Source organism: Henckelia pumila, chromosome 2 (assembly GCF_033568475.1).
Source record: "Henckelia pumila isolate YLH828 chromosome 2, ASM3356847v2, whole genome shotgun sequence".
Classification (NCBI taxonomy): domain Eukaryota; kingdom Viridiplantae; phylum Streptophyta; class Magnoliopsida; order Lamiales; family Gesneriaceae; genus Henckelia; species Henckelia pumila.
The window spans coordinates 111,051,987-111,069,777 of record NC_133121.1 but is presented as its reverse complement, the minus strand read 5'-3'; the positions used below and the strand labels follow the sequence as shown (position 1 = coordinate 111,069,777).

General features: G+C 36.4%; 1 protein-coding gene across 1 annotated transcript; it reads right to left on the bottom strand.

Annotated features, from left to right (window-relative positions):
* Positions 1-2,701: 2,701 nt before the first annotated feature.
* Positions 2,702-16,334, bottom strand: LOC140878160 (uncharacterized). Its single transcript, XM_073281773.1, has 9 exons — positions 16,302-16,334; positions 15,559-15,615; positions 15,157-15,462; positions 14,950-15,063; positions 13,781-14,733; positions 13,624-13,693; positions 13,387-13,479; positions 12,902-13,164; positions 2,702-3,068 (listed from the first exon to the last, which is right to left on the bottom strand). The coding sequence occupies exons 1-9, from the start codon at positions 16,332-16,334 to the stop codon at positions 2,702-2,704; spliced, it is 2,256 nt and encodes a 751-aa protein (XP_073137874.1).
* Between the last annotated feature and the right edge of the window lie 1,457 nt (positions 16,335-17,791).

Below are 17,791 nucleotides of genomic sequence, written 5' to 3'. Positions count from 1 at the left end.
TGGTTTTACTTGACTTTTGGAATTTATTGGTAGATATTGCGTGAAATTGTTGTTATTTTTGTGTTTGTAGGAAGTTATGGATTTTGATGTGTTCAAGTGGAAATAAGCTTACAAGATGGAAGTCTACAAGGAAATTTAAGAGTTGGAAAAGTGAAGAAAAAAGGCTAAGTTCGAGCAAGAGGCGCGCCCGCGCTGCTAATGAAGAATTCGAGATAAAGAGTCGAGCTGGGAGCGCGCCCGCGCCGTTGAGGAATTTTTAAAAGCATGTTTTGCGAGTTGATAGGGCGCCCGCCCTGTTTCCGGCGCTCCCGCGCCGTCGTCTGTTTGGAATTTTAGAGTCCGATTTTTTATGGAACCTTGGGGAATATCTTTGGTATTTTTTTGGACGATTGTTAGGTCATATTTAAGGGATTTTTCGGAGTCATAGGAGGGATCGATCAGCCACCAATACACACAATATTCGAGAGAGCACTTCTGTGAGTTTTTTGGAGTTGAAGAACTGAAGATTGCTTGGAACGAAGACGAAGACTTTTCGACCGGACACGGAAGAAAGACTACGGCTTTGTTTCTTCTTTTTAGTTTCTTTTGATTGTTGAATTATGTTTGAGATGTTAAACATGATTTGGTTTTTATTGAATTCGAGCATGAACTAAACTTTTCTAGTCTAGAGGTTGACGTAGCTTGGTTGAGACATATTCATGAATCTTTGATTTTAATGAATTGAATTTCTATAGATTAATTGTGTTTCTAGAATTGAATGTCTTCTTAATTTATTGGCCATAAATTGAGTTGTTATATTTACTTAGAATCATTGCTCGGGAGAGAGGATTTTGAGTAGGATCAATAGGAACTACACTGTTAATTGTTTATATAGCTCGGGAGAGTATATAGCTTTAATAGAACTTTTAAGGAACATCATTTTACACATATCACTACATCTAGATTTTTAATAGGGATATTGAAATTGAACTGTAAGTTGATACACTCTATTTATTGCTCGGGAGAGGGGAATAGAATACTCTAAGTGTTTTTGGTTATTAATCGAAGGAAATTCATAAAATAGATTAATTAGGATTGAATATTGTCGAGACCAAGTGAAATCAAAACCTCTGGATTATTTTTCTCTGATTGATAATTCCTCAAAATTTGTGTGTGTGTGAGCTGAATAATTTTTATTTATTTATTTTATTTATTCTGCAAAAATCTTGAAGTTTGATTTTCTAGATAAAATTAAGACTATTTTAATTACAAGTATTGAATCTTTTCATTTTACTCCCTGTGGGATCGACACTTTTTCTTTCACTATACTAAAACTTGACACTCGTACGCTTGCGAGGAAAATTCACAACAGGATTCAGCAGTGGAAACACACAGTTCTGCTTCCTACTATACCATGAAACCAAGTTGTTACCCAAATAAAAACAACCACCCATGGTGCTCTTTATCTCATCAACATCCCCTGCCCAATCAGCATCACTATAGCCTACCAAATTAGTATTGGTTTCTTTAGTGTACCATAACCCTAAGTCTAAAGTGCCTGCAACATACTTCAAAATTCGTTTTACAGCTTTCATATGTGTGACTTTAGGATCAGATTGATATCAGGCACACAAACACACACTGAACATAATATCAGGTCGACTTGCACTTAGATACAGCAAACTTCCAATTATACTTCTGTACAAAGTGTTGTCAACAACACTGTCAGCAACACTGTCTTTGCATAGTTTTTCATTAGTTTCCATTGGTGTTTTCATATGTCTAACATGATCAGTACAAAACCTTTTCACCAAATTCTTAGCATATTTTCTTTGACACAAAAAGATTCCATCACTCATTTGTTTCACTTGTAATCCTAGAAAGTAATTCAACTCACCTACCAGCTCATTTCAAAGGTAGCAGTCATGCTTTCAACAAAATCATTTACAAGTTTTTGAGATGAAGCACAGAAAATTATGTCATCAACATAGATTTGACAAATAAGAATGTTACCTTGTATTTTTTGAACAAAAAGTGTTTTATCTACCTCACCTCTTTTGAATCCAATGTCAAGAAAATACTCCGTGAGCCTTCCATACCAAGCACGAGGTGCTTGTTTCAATCCATATAAGGTCTTCTTCAATTTATAAACATGATCAAGATGATGTGGATCTTTGAATCCCTTAGGTTGTCTTACATAAACTTCTTCACTCAAAATTTCATTCAAAATTGCGCTTTTTACATCCATTTGAAAAAGTTTCATTTTCATGTGACATGCAATAGCCAACAATAATCTAACAGATTCTATTCGGGCTACAGGTGCGAAAGTTTCATCAAAGTCCACCCCCTCAACTTGTGTATACCCTTGAGCTACCAATCTAGCCTTGTTCCTTACAATATTTCCTGATTCATCAGTTTTGTTCTTAAAAATCCACTTTGTTCCAATGATATTACTATGATCAGGTGGAGGAACTAAGATCCACACATCATTCCTAACAAATTGTTCAAGTTCATCATGCATAGCATTGACCCAAAACTCGTCTTTTAAAGCCTCACCAACATTTTTTGGTTCAATACTAGACACAAAGCAAGAATGTCTTACCTGAGAGTATGCGGAAGTCATGCACACTAACCCGCTCATCTTTTGATAATCAACTTTTTCCTTTCTCTTGGTCTGCATCCTTCCTTGTGCATCTCCTATGATTTGTGAAGTAGGATGGTTTTACTGAATTTTGCTAGGTACATCATGTCCAACATCTCGTATTTCATCTTCAAAATCATCATGTTCTTCTGTACTCTGTTCATTCATATTCAGTGTTGGACTCAGTGTTGTGCTGGGTGATTTTTCAGGAGGGACAACACTATTGACAACACTGGAATCAGTCTGTGAAGAGATAGTATCTAGCATATCATCAATATTGCATTCAATTGTTTTCCCCTTCAGATCAGCATAATCATCAAATACCACATTAATAGATTCCATGATAGTTCTAGTTCTCAAGTTAAACACACGATAAGCTCGACTATTCAAAGCATATCCAAGAAATAGACAATTATCGCTTTTTGAATCAAACTTAGCCAACTGGATCCTGTCATTCAAAACATAACATATGCATCAAAAAATATGAAAATATTTAAGGTTAGACCTCTTTCCCATGATAATTTCATAGGATGTCATAGTAGAACCTTTCCTTAAATATACCCTATTGGATATGTGGCATGCAGTATTTAAAGCCTCAACCCAAAATCTTTTTGCAATATTTTTGGAGCTTAACATAACCCTTGCCATCTCATGGAGGGTTCTGTTTTTTCTTTCGGCAATGACATTCTGCTGAGGTATCTTAGGTGCTGAATATTCATGTGATATACCTTCCTTTTCACAGAATTGATCAAACAATGAGTTTTCAAATTCCTTACCTGAAAGAGTGTGTGCTCGGTTAGCCAACTTGTGGCTAAGGGCTTTTATGACTCTATATATAAACAATCTTTGTTTAATATAATTTACATTCATTAATGGCATTTTCTTTGTCTTTCTTCATATTGTTATATTGTGATATACTATTGTTGTTTTGATAAAGACCTTGAATATACTATAGTGTAAGTAAGATGAGATAGTGAATAAAGAGAGATCACTATTATGAAACACATCTTATAGTCACTGTATATTCTAAACAGTTCCTAGTTAATTGAGCCGTCCGCTAATAAGGATAAGGATCGCTCGAGATTGAGACTAGTATTTGTGATGCCAAGTACCACGTTTCATTGGTAATGTACATGGAGATTTTCAAAGCATGCAAATGGATATTCATATGATGAATGATCGAACTACCCTATTCGGACTTTCCAAGTGGTTATTATTATTTGAGTGGATAAGTCCGCGGTTTTGGTTGTACACCATTAGTCCTTACTACTTGAAACATCATTGAGACTCTATATGCTAGTACTGTACTTTTACTCGTTTACCGACTCTATTGGGGTCATCAAGTGTCGGGATTGGGTAAAATTACGACATATATAGGAGTCGATGCTTTGTTGTCAAGGATTCACCACATACTTGCGAGTGTGGATATCCTATGCGATCTGAGGAGATATTAGTGTGACAAATCTCTGGCCAGAGTACATGATGTGCTTTAAGAAATGATTTCCTAGTAGCACATGCGATGTCACTATTTGATCTTCAAGATGCATTGCATAGTTATCGAATCTCGAACGACTCTCGATGTACCAATGGTTGTTGATTCGATCGGGATATATGGATGAAGGGACCGTACTGTACGCTAACCAAAACCTACTGGTTCTTGCAGGCACTATCAGTGATACCTAGGAAATCATGGGGCGATGTTGCTAGACGCTCTTACCATGATTCGTTGGGCAAGTCGAAAATCGTTGTTCCGAGTCACAAGGAGTTGTGAGCCCACGGCTAGCTGTATCCCTGAACCATTGAGGGTCACACAAGTAATGGATTACTAAACCCTGTTGAGATAGTTAAATTTAACTCTTTAAATTTAATGAAAGAGAAGTTGGACTTCTTAACTAAAGGGAGTGAAATTTTCTAAAATGACATATGGATGGGCATTTTTGGAAATCACTGAATTCGGATTCAGAAAAATTATCTTGACTTTAAAAGATGCAGAAATGGTTTCTGTGCACATTGGTGAAATCAATTTATCAATCGGAGTCATGATGAATTTTATAATAATTTCTATAATAACAGGCTTGGCTTGTTGGGCTTAAGTTATGGATTATGGGCCCTAAAGAGTTAGAGTCCTAATATAATTATAACTTAATCTAGTCTAAAAATTATCTATAAATATAGGTGTAGTGTTCGAAAATTAGAGGCATTCCATTCTTGCAATTTTCGAATTACACAAAAATATTTTCAAGGGGTTTTTTCGAAAATCCTCTACTCCCTTTTGAGAAAATTCGGTCTATGATTTTTCTGAAAAGTCACTTTCTGAATTGACAGATCAAATCTGTTTATTCTCTACGATAAACATCTGGTTGATTTCTAGTGCAATCAATCAGAGGGTTTCTGTTTTCTATTCGTGGACCTAATTTCGGAGATTGATCGAGCAAGTCATCGGTTCCCGGGATTTACAACAAGAGCAGATTAAATTCTGTTGGAGTCCATAATCAAGCCTTAGCTTGAAGAGGTAAAAATATTTAATTGTGAATTTATATTTTTACTTGCAAGATTTTAATCGTTAGGATTTGATACCCACGATATGAAATTGTTCCATATCGAAAAATAAAATTTTTAAACTTCCGTTGCTTCGGGTATCACATCCGTGTGATCAGAGAACGCATGTTCCAACAGTGGTATCAGAGCCAGGTCGTAAACTTTGATAAAACGATTAAAATTAATCGATTGTACAAAATTTTTATCCTCGGTTTTTGAAACAAAACGAAAAATTTTTAAAATTAAATTTGAAGGGAAACAAGGGCAATCGGGCAGCGAGCGTCGCTGCCCACGGGTAGCGACGAGCTGCCCACCTACACGTGGGCAGCCCTGTCCCACGTGGAGGTGGGGCTGCCCGGGAATGTCCCGGGCAGTCCGGAAATTTTAAAATTTGATTTTTTGGATTTTTTGAAATTTTTGAAATTTTTGTTTTTGGTCCGATCGAAAATTATTTTTGATTGGTCCACGAGGCATCGGATCAAATTGTTTGAGTCCGAAATTTTTAAAATTGATTTTTGGATAAATTTGAATTTTTGGAAAATTTATAAATTTTATCCGTTAAATTAGATTTTATAAAATTAATTATTTTGGTACAATTGATGACAAGATATGATCTTATGAAAGGATAAGATAAAATTTGATTTTATCTTTTTAATTATGATGCCATTGCATGTTATCCAATCATTTAATTGTTGAATTAATTATTGGATAAAAGGATGATCGATTGTCATGACCAATATTATAGGTGTATGTTAGGTTGTTTACATTTGGTTTTATTGTTGTTGGGTTTTATTAATGAGCTTGGTTTATGGCCCAATTTGAATTGTCATTTGTAATAAAAAGTGGGCCTGGTTTATGACCCGTTCCCACCTTTAAATATGTATCCCCTACTTGTCATCGAAATTTATTAGACGTAGTGGGAGATAAATATTTGAAGACAAAGGTGGGCCCAGCAGACAATAAAAACCGAAGAAATATAAATTGGAAGCTCAATGTAATAGGATTGTATTGCATACTTGCATATCACCTAGGATTGGACTTAGACTCGTGATTGGCAACCACGGGTCGATTAGTGATTGGGATCGATCATCCTTTAAATAATATATGATATTATTGTTGTATGCATGTTTAGACTAAATTGTATGAATCCCGCAAGCATACAAATATTGCATGATGAGACAATTTTCAAAATTAAAAATCCCTAATTTTAAATATGATTTAAAATTGATATCAAGATAAAAAAATGGAATTTAAATATTGTTTAAATGTTCCTATCTTCCATCAATGATCAATTTATGAGATGCTACCCGCGGGCACGGTTCGGCTCATATTATTGGGAGGGCCCGTTCGTCGGAAAGCTGTACATTAGATCGACACATGTTGTAAGTTGGGTGGAACTCCCATGGGATTGGCTCATATTATTGGGGATCCACATGGCGACCGTCCATCACAACTTAATATTGATGGGTCATCTTGACATGTCACATTAAACGGCGTCATATTATTGGGCCCTTATTGGACATGCGGTAAAAACATGGGGGTTGCTTTGGAAGCAATTGGGCTCTACCTTTTGAAAATTATGGTTGGCTGATATTATTCGGGACTATAGTTTGTCAATTGGACTCCATGTTCCCACTAAGGAAACAAGTTTCCCATTTTCACTAGAGGGTAGTGAAATCGTTAAAATAGTGGGAGTAAAATTCATAAAATTAAATCTCGCCATATTTTATGTCTTAGTAAATTAATTAAACAATCACTGATTATTGTCTGTTTCTTTTCAGTATTTCATTACAATGAATTCGCGCAATTCACTATACTCAATTCTCGAACAAAACAAATTGACTGGCGCAAACTATACGGAATGGTTCCGTAAATTAAAGATTGTTCTAAACTCGGAGAAAATTTTCTACGTGTTAGAAAAGAATCCTCCAAAGGAAGCACCGGCTAATATAAGTCCGGAAGAATTGGCAAAACTTGATCAATGGTGGGACCATGATATCAAGACTAAATGCTATATGCAAGCTTCAATGTCTGATGAACTCCAGAGGCGATTTGAGGATGCCGTGAATGCTGCTGACATACACATGCACCTCAATGAACTTTTTGGAGCTCAGTCAAGGTCGGAGAGGTATGCCACCGTCAAAGAGCTCATGACATGCCGCATGCGAGATGGGACTTCTGTCCGTGAGCATGGGGTACACATGATTGGGCTAATTGAGAAGTTGGTAACACTCGATTTGACATTGGAGCATGAATTGAATACGGACTTATTGCTTCTTTCACTTCCTTCGTCGTTTGACGGATTTGTGGTGAACTTCAATATGAACAAGATAGAGGCCACCCTTGAAGAGATGGTCAATATGCTTGTGTCTTATGAGGCCACATTAAAGAAGGAAAAACCGGTACTCTTAGTTGGCTCCTCTTCTTACTCTAAGAAGGGGCCAAGTGGAAAGGGTAAGAAACGTTCTGCCCCACCCAAGAAAATTGTACCACAGAAGAAGGGCAAGACAAAAGCTTCAAACGTGAACATATATGGAGATGTTTGTCATCACTGCAAGAAACTCGGTCATTGGAAACGTAACTGCAAGGAATACCTCGAGCAGTTGCGAACTGCAAAGGGTATGTTTTACATTGAAATAAATGTTTCACTTAATACTACTTCTTGGGTATTGGATACCGGATGTGGATCTCACATTTGCAATGATTTGCAGGTGATGACAAGAAGTCGTAAGCTTAGGATGGGTGAGACCCAGCTGAGGCTCGGAAATGGTTCCAAAGTTGAAGCCAAAGCAGTGGGAGACGTTTATTTAGTTTTGCAGAACAATTTTAAGTTATTTTTGAGAGATGTTTTATTTGTGCCAGATTTAGTTAAAAACATTATTTCTGTTTCTATGCTTGATAGAGATGGTTTTTCTTGTAATTTTGTAAATGAGATTTGCAATATTTACAAGAATGAATGTTTGATTGGAAATGGACAAATTGAAAATGATCTATATAACTTAAAATTAAAAGACGTTCCAATTAATTATGTTGATAAACCGGCAACAACAAATAAAAGGAAAAATGATAGTCAAAACCCGGCAAACCTTTGGCATGCTAGGCTAGGTCATATTTCCTCAAGAAGGATGAACAATCTAGTGGGAGAGGGCATGTTTGATATGTCTGATATTAACTCTCTACCTACTTGTGAGTCTTGCCTAAAAGGAAAAATGACTAAATCTCCTTTCAAAGGAAAGCCTGAGCGTAGTCAAAATCTGTTGGATTTGATCCATACAGATGTTTGCGGACCATTTAGTATCGGTACTAAATTTGGTCACACCTACTTCATTACCTTTACTGATGATTATTCTAGGTATGGGTATTTATATTTAATAAAATATAAGTCTGAATCATTTGAAAAGTTCAAAGAATTCAAGGCTGAAGTAGAAAACAAACAAGGTAGAAGTATTAAAGCACTTCGATCGGATCGAGGTGGAGAATACTTAATTACCGAGTTTTTGAGCTATCTAAAAGAGAATGAGATTCTCTCTCAGTGGACTCCTCCTATGACACCTCAGCTAAATGGTGTCTCGGAGCGTCGCAATAGAACTTTGTTGGACATGGTTCGATTTATGATGAGCTTCACTGAGCTCCCTCCTTCGTTTTGGGGCTATGCACTTGAAACGGCGGTGTTGATGTTGAACAATGTTCACACCAAAGCAGTGAATAAAACTCCATACGAGTTACGGAATGGCAAAGCTCCTAAGTATTCGTACTTGAGGATTTGGGGATGTCCTGCTTACGTGAAGCAGACAGTGGGAGATAAGTTGGATAGTCGATCCACCTTATGTTATTTTGTAGGATATTCGAAGAATTCAATCGGATATTATTTCTATCATCGTACTGAAACAAAAGTGTTTGTTTTGAGGAATGCCACCTTCATGGAGAAGGAGTTTTTATTAGATAAGAAAGGCAAGATGATGGAACTCGAAGAAATTCGAGAAGAACCTAAAATACAAAATAACGATCCCACACCTCAAGAACCTTCATTGGGCACGCCTACATCTAGGAGATCTGAGAGGACTTCTAGACCTCCTATTCGATATGGTCTTCTTCTTGAAGGGGATCAAAGTGAACCCGACATTGGATGTGATCCAAGAAACTTCAAGGAAGCAATTTCTGATGTGGATTCGAATTTATGGCTTGATGCTATGCAGTCGGAAATAGACTCGATGCATACAAACCAAGTTTGGTCTTTAGTAGATCCTCCCGATGGAATTGTTCCAATAGGGTGTAAATGGATCTACAAGAGAAAACTTGGGCCTGATGGCAAGGTACTAACCTACAAGGCACGATTGGTAGCAAAAGGTTATACTCAAAGACAAGGAGTTGACTATGATGAAACCTTTTCACCAGTCGCAATGTTCAAGTCCATAAGAATCCTTATTGCCATAGCAGCATGGTATGACTATGAGATATGGCAAATGGATGTGAAGACTGCATTTCTTAATGGAAACATTAAGGAAGAAATCTATATGATGCAGCCCGAAGGATTCACATTCATGGGAAGCGAGCATAAGGTATGCAAGCTTCAGAGATCAATTTATGGTCTCAAACAAGCATCAAGAAGTTGGAACCAGAAATTTGATGAAACAATAAAGGACTTTGGTTTCATCAAAAACCCGGAGGAACCGTGCGTGTACAAGAAAGTAGTTAAGGATGCGGTGACGTTCTTAGTGCTTTATGTTGATGACATCCTACTCATTGGGAATGACGTAGGGATGTTGCAGTCAACAAAAATATGGTTATCAGGTAGATTCTCGATGAAGGATTTGGGTGAGGCCTCCTATATTCTAGCGATACAGATCTATAGAGATAGATCTAAGAGAATGATAGGACTCACTCAAGCAACCTACATCGACACCATATTGAAAAGGTTTTCTATGGATGAGTCCAAGAGAGGACATCTACCTATGTGTCATGGAGTTTCTCTATCCAAGTCTATGTGTCCCAAGATTGATGAAGAGATAGAGAAAATGACACACATACCATATGTGTCAGCCATAGGTAGTATTATGTATGAGATGATATCTATCAGACCGGATGTAGCCTTTGCTCTGAGTGTCACAAGCAGATATCAGGCCAACCCTGGTCAAATGCATTGGAAAGCTGTGAAGGATATTCTTAAGTACTTGAGAAGGACTAAGAATATATTCATGGTTTATGGAGGAAGAAAATTGAAATTGGAAGGCTATACCGACTCTAGCTTCCAAACGACGTGGATGACTCGAATTCAACCTCTGGATTTGTATTCATGATCAATGGCGGTGCTGTCTCTTGGAAGAGTTCCAAGCAGGACACCACAGCGGATTCCACCACTGAGGCAGAATACATTGCAGCATCAGCTGCTGCTAAAGAGGCCGTTTGGATGAGGAATTTCGTCCAAGAGTTGGGCGTAATTCCTGAAGCTGTTGGTCCAGTTCCGGTGTACTGCGACAACACTGGTGCCGTTGCTCAGGCAAAAGAACCAAGGTCTCATCAAAGATCCAAACACGTACTGAGGAAATACCACATCATCTGGGAGATTGTGGAAAGAGGAGACATCACTGTCAAGAGAGTGGCCTCTACAGACAATATCGCTGATCCACTTACTAAGCCCTTGCCAGGACCATTGTTTGACAAACATCGCGAAGCAATGGGATTACGTAGTATGACTAGATGGCTTTAGGGCAAGTGGGAGATTGAAAGAGTGGGTGCCCGGTTAGCCAACTTGTGGCTAAGGGCTTTTATGACTCTATGTATAAACAATCTTTGTTTAATATAATTTACATTCATTAATGGCATTTTCTTTGTCTTTCTTCATATTGTTATATTGTGATATACTATTGTTGTTTTGATAAAGACCTTGAATATACTATAGTGTAAGTAAGATGAGATAGTGAATAAAGAGAGATCACTATTATAAAACACATCTTATAGTTACTGTATATTCTAAACAGTTCCTAGTCAATTGAGCCGTCCGCTAATAAGGATAAGGATCGCTCGAGATTGAGACTAGCATTTGTGATGCCAAGTACCACGTTTCATTGGTAATGGACATGAAGATGTTCAAAGAATGCAAATGGATATTCATATGATGAATGGTCGAACTACCCTATTCGGACTTTCCAAGTGGTTATTATTATTTGAGTGGATAAGTCCGCGGTTTTGGTTGTACACCATTAGTCCTTACTACTTGAAACATCATTGAGACTCTATATGCTAGTACTATACTTTGACTCGTTTACCGACTCTATTGGGGTCATCAGGTGTTGGGATTGGGTACAGTTACGACATATATAAGAGTCTATGCTTTGTTGTCAAGGATTCACCACATACTTGCGAGTGTGGATATCCTATGCGATCTGAGGAGATATTAGTGTGACAAATCTCTGGCCAAAGTACATGATGTGCTTTAAGAAATGGTTTCCTAGTAGCACATGCGATGTCACTATTTGATCTTCAAGATGCATTGCATAGTTATCGAATCTCGAACGACTCTCGATGTACCAATTGGTTGTTGATTCGATCGAGATATATGGATAAAGGGACCGTACTGTACGCTAACCAAAACCTACTGGTTCTTGCAGGCACTATCAGTGATACCTAGAAAATCATGGGGCGATGTTGCTAGACGCTCTTACCATGATTTTTTGGGCAAGTCGGAAATCGTTGTTCCGAGTCACAAGGAGTTGTGAGCCCACGGCTAGCTGTATCCCTGAACCATTGAGGGTCACACAAGTAATGGATTACTAAACCCCGTTGAGATAGTTAAATTTAAAGAGTTAAATTTAATGAAAAAGAAGTTGGACTTCTTAACTAAAGGGAGTGGAATTTCCTAAAATGACATATGGATGGGCATTTTTGGAAATCACTGAATTCGGATTCAGAAAAATTATCTTGACTTTAAAAGATGCAGAAATGGTTTCTGTGCACATTGGTGAAATCAGTTTATCAATCGGAGTCATGATGAATTTTATATTAATTTCTATAATAACAGGCTTGGCTTGTTGGGCTTAAGTTATGGATTATGGCCCTAAGGAGTTAGAGTCCTAATATAATTATAACTTAATCTAGTCTAAAAATTATCTATAAATATAGGTGTAGTGTTCGAAAATTAGAGGCATTCCATTCTTGCAATTTTCGAATTACACACAAATATTTTCAAAGGGTTTTTTCGAAAATCCTCTACTCCCTTTTGAGAAAATTCGGTCTGTGATTTTTCTGAAAAGTCACTTTCTGAATTGACAGATGAAATCTGTTTATTCTCTACGATAAACATCTGGTTGATTTCTAGTGCAATCAATCAGAGGATTTCTGTTTTCTATTCGTGGACCTAATTCCGGAGATTGATCGAGCAAGTCATCGGTTCCCGGGATTTACAACAAGAGCAGATTAAATTTCTGTTGGAATCCATAATCAAGCCTTAGCTTGAAGAGGTAAAAATATTTAATTGTGAATTTATATTTTTACTTGAAAGATTTTAATCGTTAGGATTTGATACCCACGATATGGAATCGTTCCATATCGAAAAATAAAATTTTTAAACTTTCGCTGCTCCGGGTATCACATCCGTGTGATCAGAGAACGCATGTTCCAACATTAGCATGGTCAGTTCGAATCCTGATAACCTTCAAAGCAAACAGATTAGTGATCTGCTTTATCAATTTTTTGAAAGCATCAAAAGTTTTAGACTTTTCTCTTAAAAAACTTACCCATGAGTACCTTGAAAAATCATCAACATACACAAATGAATACCTCTTACCTCCACAGCTTTCAACCTCCATAGGTCCCATTAAGTCCATGTGTAGGAGTTCAAGACATCGTGTTGTCCCACAGTGTTGTAGCACTGGATGTGACATACGAGTTTGCTTACCTTTTTGACAGTCTCCACACATATATGGAACTTCAGAAGTTAAATTTGGCATCCCACGTACAGCATCATACTGGCTCAGTTTTTTCAATGCTTTGAAGTTGGCATGTCCCAACTTTTGATGCCATAAATTCAAATCATCAACCTTGGTGAATTTGCAAGCAAGTTCCTCTCCAAGTTGATAACAGTTGTCCGATGATCTAGACCCTGTCAAAACACACGAATTACTCTTATCAAATACTTGACATAAATTCTTATCAAATTTAACATAAAGATCATCATCACAAAGTTGACTAATGCTAATAAGATTTGCATTTAATCCTTCAACATGTAGAACATTTTGAAGCTTAGGCAGTCCTTCTACATTTAAAGTTTCTTTTCCAACAATCTTTCCATTGGCTCCTCCTCCATATGTCACTTTTCCTTTATCCTGTTCAACATAGTCAGAAAGATACTTCTTCAATCCTGTCATGTGGCGTGAACTGCCACTGTCGAAGTACCAATGACCCGCAACATTAGTTTTCAAGGAAGTATAAACGACATTACAACTAGATTTAGCTTTTGGTACCCAAACCTTTTTCTCAGAATTTTTCTTCCTGGCAGTGTTCTGGTTCAGTGTTGGCAACACTGATGACAGCTCTTGCCTGGAATTCCAGTACATATAGTCATACCTAAGCTTATAACAATAAGACTTGATGTGACCTTGCTTATGACAGTAATGACAAACAAACCTACGCTTCCTTTGCTTTTTTCTCTGAACAGGAGCTTGTGTCTTCAATGGAATTGCTTTTTTCTTTGGAATTACAACTGGAACACTAGCAGAGTTATTGTTCTCTTTGACAAAAATAGTTTGTGACGACTCCCCAACTTCAAACTTGCTATTATGAAATCCTAGACCAGCTCTATCATCTTTTCCCATCATCAGAATTGAATCCAACTTGGTCATGCTTGAATTATACTTTGCAAGAGTTGCATTGGCTCTTCCAAGCTCTTCTTTGACCTTGCCTAGTTCTAAATCCTTCTTGCTCAGAACAACTTCAAGTCTAGCCACTGAAGCTTTCAGTTCACTGTTCTCCTTTGTTAAAGCAGAATTTGTCTTGTTCCTTAATATCCAGTCATTATACAATTCTTCATACATCTTCTGAGCATTATCCCAATAAAGTTCTACTTCACCAGCTTCCTGATTTGAGTCTCCAGAAACAGATGCATTCAGACACAATACCTTTTGGTCAGTGTTGTGACCAAGTGTTGTGACACCTGTAATAACATTGTGTTTCTTCTGCAGCACCAAAACTGAAAGGGCATTTTGAGTCTCTTCTTCTCCTTGTTCTGTTCGTTCCTCATCTTCATCATCACTTAGGAAAGCATACATTCCTTTGCGAAGTCTGGTTGGGCACTCATTAGCATAGTGACCGAAGCCTGTGCACTCATGACACTTCACAGATTCAAACTTCTTCGATATATTCAGTGTTTTTCCTTCTTTCTGAAAGTGATTTTGACTCTTTGAAGGGATGGTATTCTGTTTTGGTCCGCATATCCTCAATGGTTTTCCAATAGCAGAAGCATTCAAAACTTTGGGTTTCTGACCAGGTTTCTTATAATCTCTCATTCTCTTCAAGTAGTTACCAAATTGTTTGGTAAGAAAGGCGATTGAATCATCTCCTAAGTCAGACTCGTTGACTCCCTGTGTCAGATCAACAAAATCATTGTATGAGTCATTAGAAACTTGAAGTGCAATAGACTTACCTTTGTCCTTTTTTCCAAAATTCATCTCTAACTCATATGTTCGAAGTGAACTCATCAATTCATCCAATCTCAGAATTGATGTGTCTTTTGATTCATCAATGACACAAATCTTCATTTGAAATCTTTTCGGCAGTGATCTCAACACTTTGCTCACCAAGCGTTCATTTGAAATAAAATCACCAAGATCAATTGCCTCATTCTCGATCTTCCTCAAGCGGCGTTCATAATCATCAATTGTCTCACTCTCTTCCATTCTCAGATTTTCAAACTGAGTAGTGAGAATCCTTCTTTTGGTTTGACGCACACTATCTGATCCTTCACAGTGCATTTGAAGTTTTTCCTAAGCCTGTTTAGAACATACATAGTTAGTGACCAGTGAAAAAATATTAGAATCAAGAGAAGTAAATGTAGCATTAAGAGCTTTGTTGTTCATATTCGAAGCAGCAGTTTCATCGGCATTCCATTCCGTTTCTGGTTTGAGGAGAAAATCTCCTTCTCCATAAGTTCTCCTTGGTGGATTCCATCCTTGTAGCATACGCTGCCATGCCTTTTCATCAATAGATTTGATGTAGAAACGCATCCTTACTTTCCAGATAGAATAGTTGGATCCATCCAAGATTGGAGGGCGTTGAGCAGTTCCTGAATAAGGTATCTCCATTGTGATGTCCTGTCAAACACAAAAATAGAATCACACTTAGTATCGTCAAGTGAATGTCTCTGACGCCAATTGTAAGGTTTGGACAGTATTAAATCACAGAAATACCAGAAAACTTTTCGAGTATGTGTTATCTTTCAGTGTTGTCAACACTTCACGATAACACTATGCAGCAGAATAATTAACTAACAGTAAAAGTAAAAAACACACAGATATTTATGCACAAGTACTAAGTACTTGTACTATGCCTCATGGCGAAATAATCACTAGAAAATTGAATCATTTTACAAAAAACAACTAGTGATTGTTTTACAAAAAATCTACTTTTCTCAACAGATTGAGAAAATAAAAGACTTCCTAAAAACTAGTAAAAACTAGAATAAAACATCAATAGGAAGTTCTAAACCGAAAAACAAAAACCAAAGAAACACTTTCTGAACAACACTTCACTCGTGTGTTCTTCATTGTTTCCAACACTACTCGACAACACAACATAGCAGTAGTATCTCTTCAGAAATTCTTCAATGATCGATCTTCAACACTCTAGAATTTCTGCAGTACTTTCTCTATGTATTTTGCTCTCTACGTTTCACTTTCTTCTCTCTTGATTGTCATGTTATCAGATCAGTCCAAGCACTCCTATAAATAGATCTTCAATATGTTTTCATAAATAAGAACCTACAAAGCATGAAAACAATATATCATCAGAAATCACATATTTCGAATCAAGATATATATGATATTACCAATTTTAAAACATGTTCTAAGAAAGGCAAAACTATAAATATAGAAATTGAATGCAATAAGGAAATAATTTAAAAAATATGTGTACAACATGTTCTTTCATATACGATGACGGAAGCGGTGACAACCGATGCCGCCATACTTGAACACTGTGCATATGACGTCTCACATTCAGAAAAGTGAGACACACAACGCACACTTAGTTTGAATCTCGTGCTCCCGAACTCATTGATGGTATGAGAATTTGCTTATAAATACCGAGGCTCTTCAAGTCCCTAAATACACAACTCATAACAACACAAATACACCATCTGTGAGAGAGTTGGAGTGTTTAGAAGGCTTCAACTGGAGAGAAAAGCAGCACACTTACAAATTATTCGATGGCTGGAGGTAACGCTCGATCTTGCTTCCGCATATTATTTATCATGTTCATATATTGTATAAACATGATAATTGAGAAAATTCTAACATTTGGTATCAGAGACATGATACCTCTGCCTTGAATATTTGTTCTTGATTTTGCTCGATTCTTCGTACGGTGAAACTTCGGAAAATTGATTCTCAAATTTTGGTATGCAAATATTTTTGAAGAATCTATTGAGAATCGAGAGTGGACAGAAGATTTTGGTAAACTTAAGAAAAGGAAAATTTTTATATTTTTCTGTTCGTAATTTTCGGAGAAGAATAATGTTTTCTGCAAATTCTGAAATGAGAAACGAAGGTTGAAGATGAAGTTGTGCATGTGAAATATTTAGATATATGCATTAATGATTAATGCTAAGGAACCTTCACGTGGAGTCAGATCATTTCATTCAATTGTTGAGATAACATGTGTCGACAAGTTGTATTTTATTTTTAATTAAAATAATAAGAAATGCCGACAAAAGTTTTATATATATATATATATATATATAATTTCCAATATATGTTTAGTAATTTTGCATGCTATATGTTATGTCAAATACTATGGGTATTTATTTATTTGATTAACATGCAAAATTAATATTATGTTTGGCATTTATATTTTGAATTTTTAAATGCAATTATATTGGAAAATATTGGTTATATTCACATTATGTTCATATTAAATTATTATTATGATATTTATGATTATTATGAACAATTCATGTTAAAAATGTGAATAAAATTTTTGATAAAAAATTTTTTGGCATAAAGATTCACATTATGGAGTTGAATAATAATTATGAAGTAACATTATAAAACATGATCTAAGGGAGTTCTTCACAGACCGGTTTAAACTGCCTTGACTTGCGACTGGTCTCCCTGATGAACGTTGCTCTATCTAGAAAATAGGTTTTTAAAGAGGCTTTGCCCTACCTATCAACTGGGAGCACTCTTAGAAAGTGTCGATTATGTTACTAAGTAATTATTATTATAAAACATTAAGTGAAGCCAGAATTTTTGTCCGGTGAACCGTATAATTTTAAATAATTAAGGTTTAGCCTCAGCACCCTTAATTATGCAAAATTATGCATTAAGTTGATTTGGATCACATAATGGATATAAATTGTAATTAATTGCATAAATATGATAAATTTTATCCCACAGGGATATTTATTATATTTATGTGATTAAT

Coding starts and splice junctions, on each gene's coding strand:
- LOC140878160 (XM_073281773.1), bottom strand. CDS start 16,334: ATGGCGGCATCGGTTGTCACCGCTTCCGTCATC. Junction 15,616..16,301: donor TTGTCACCGCTTCCGTCATC/GTATATGAAAGA, acceptor TCTGCTGCATAG/TGTTATCGTGAAGTGTTGAC. Junction 13,480..13,623: donor AGAAAAATTCTGAGAAAAAG/GTTTGGGTACCA, acceptor TATGTTGAACAG/GATAAAGGAAAAGTGACATA.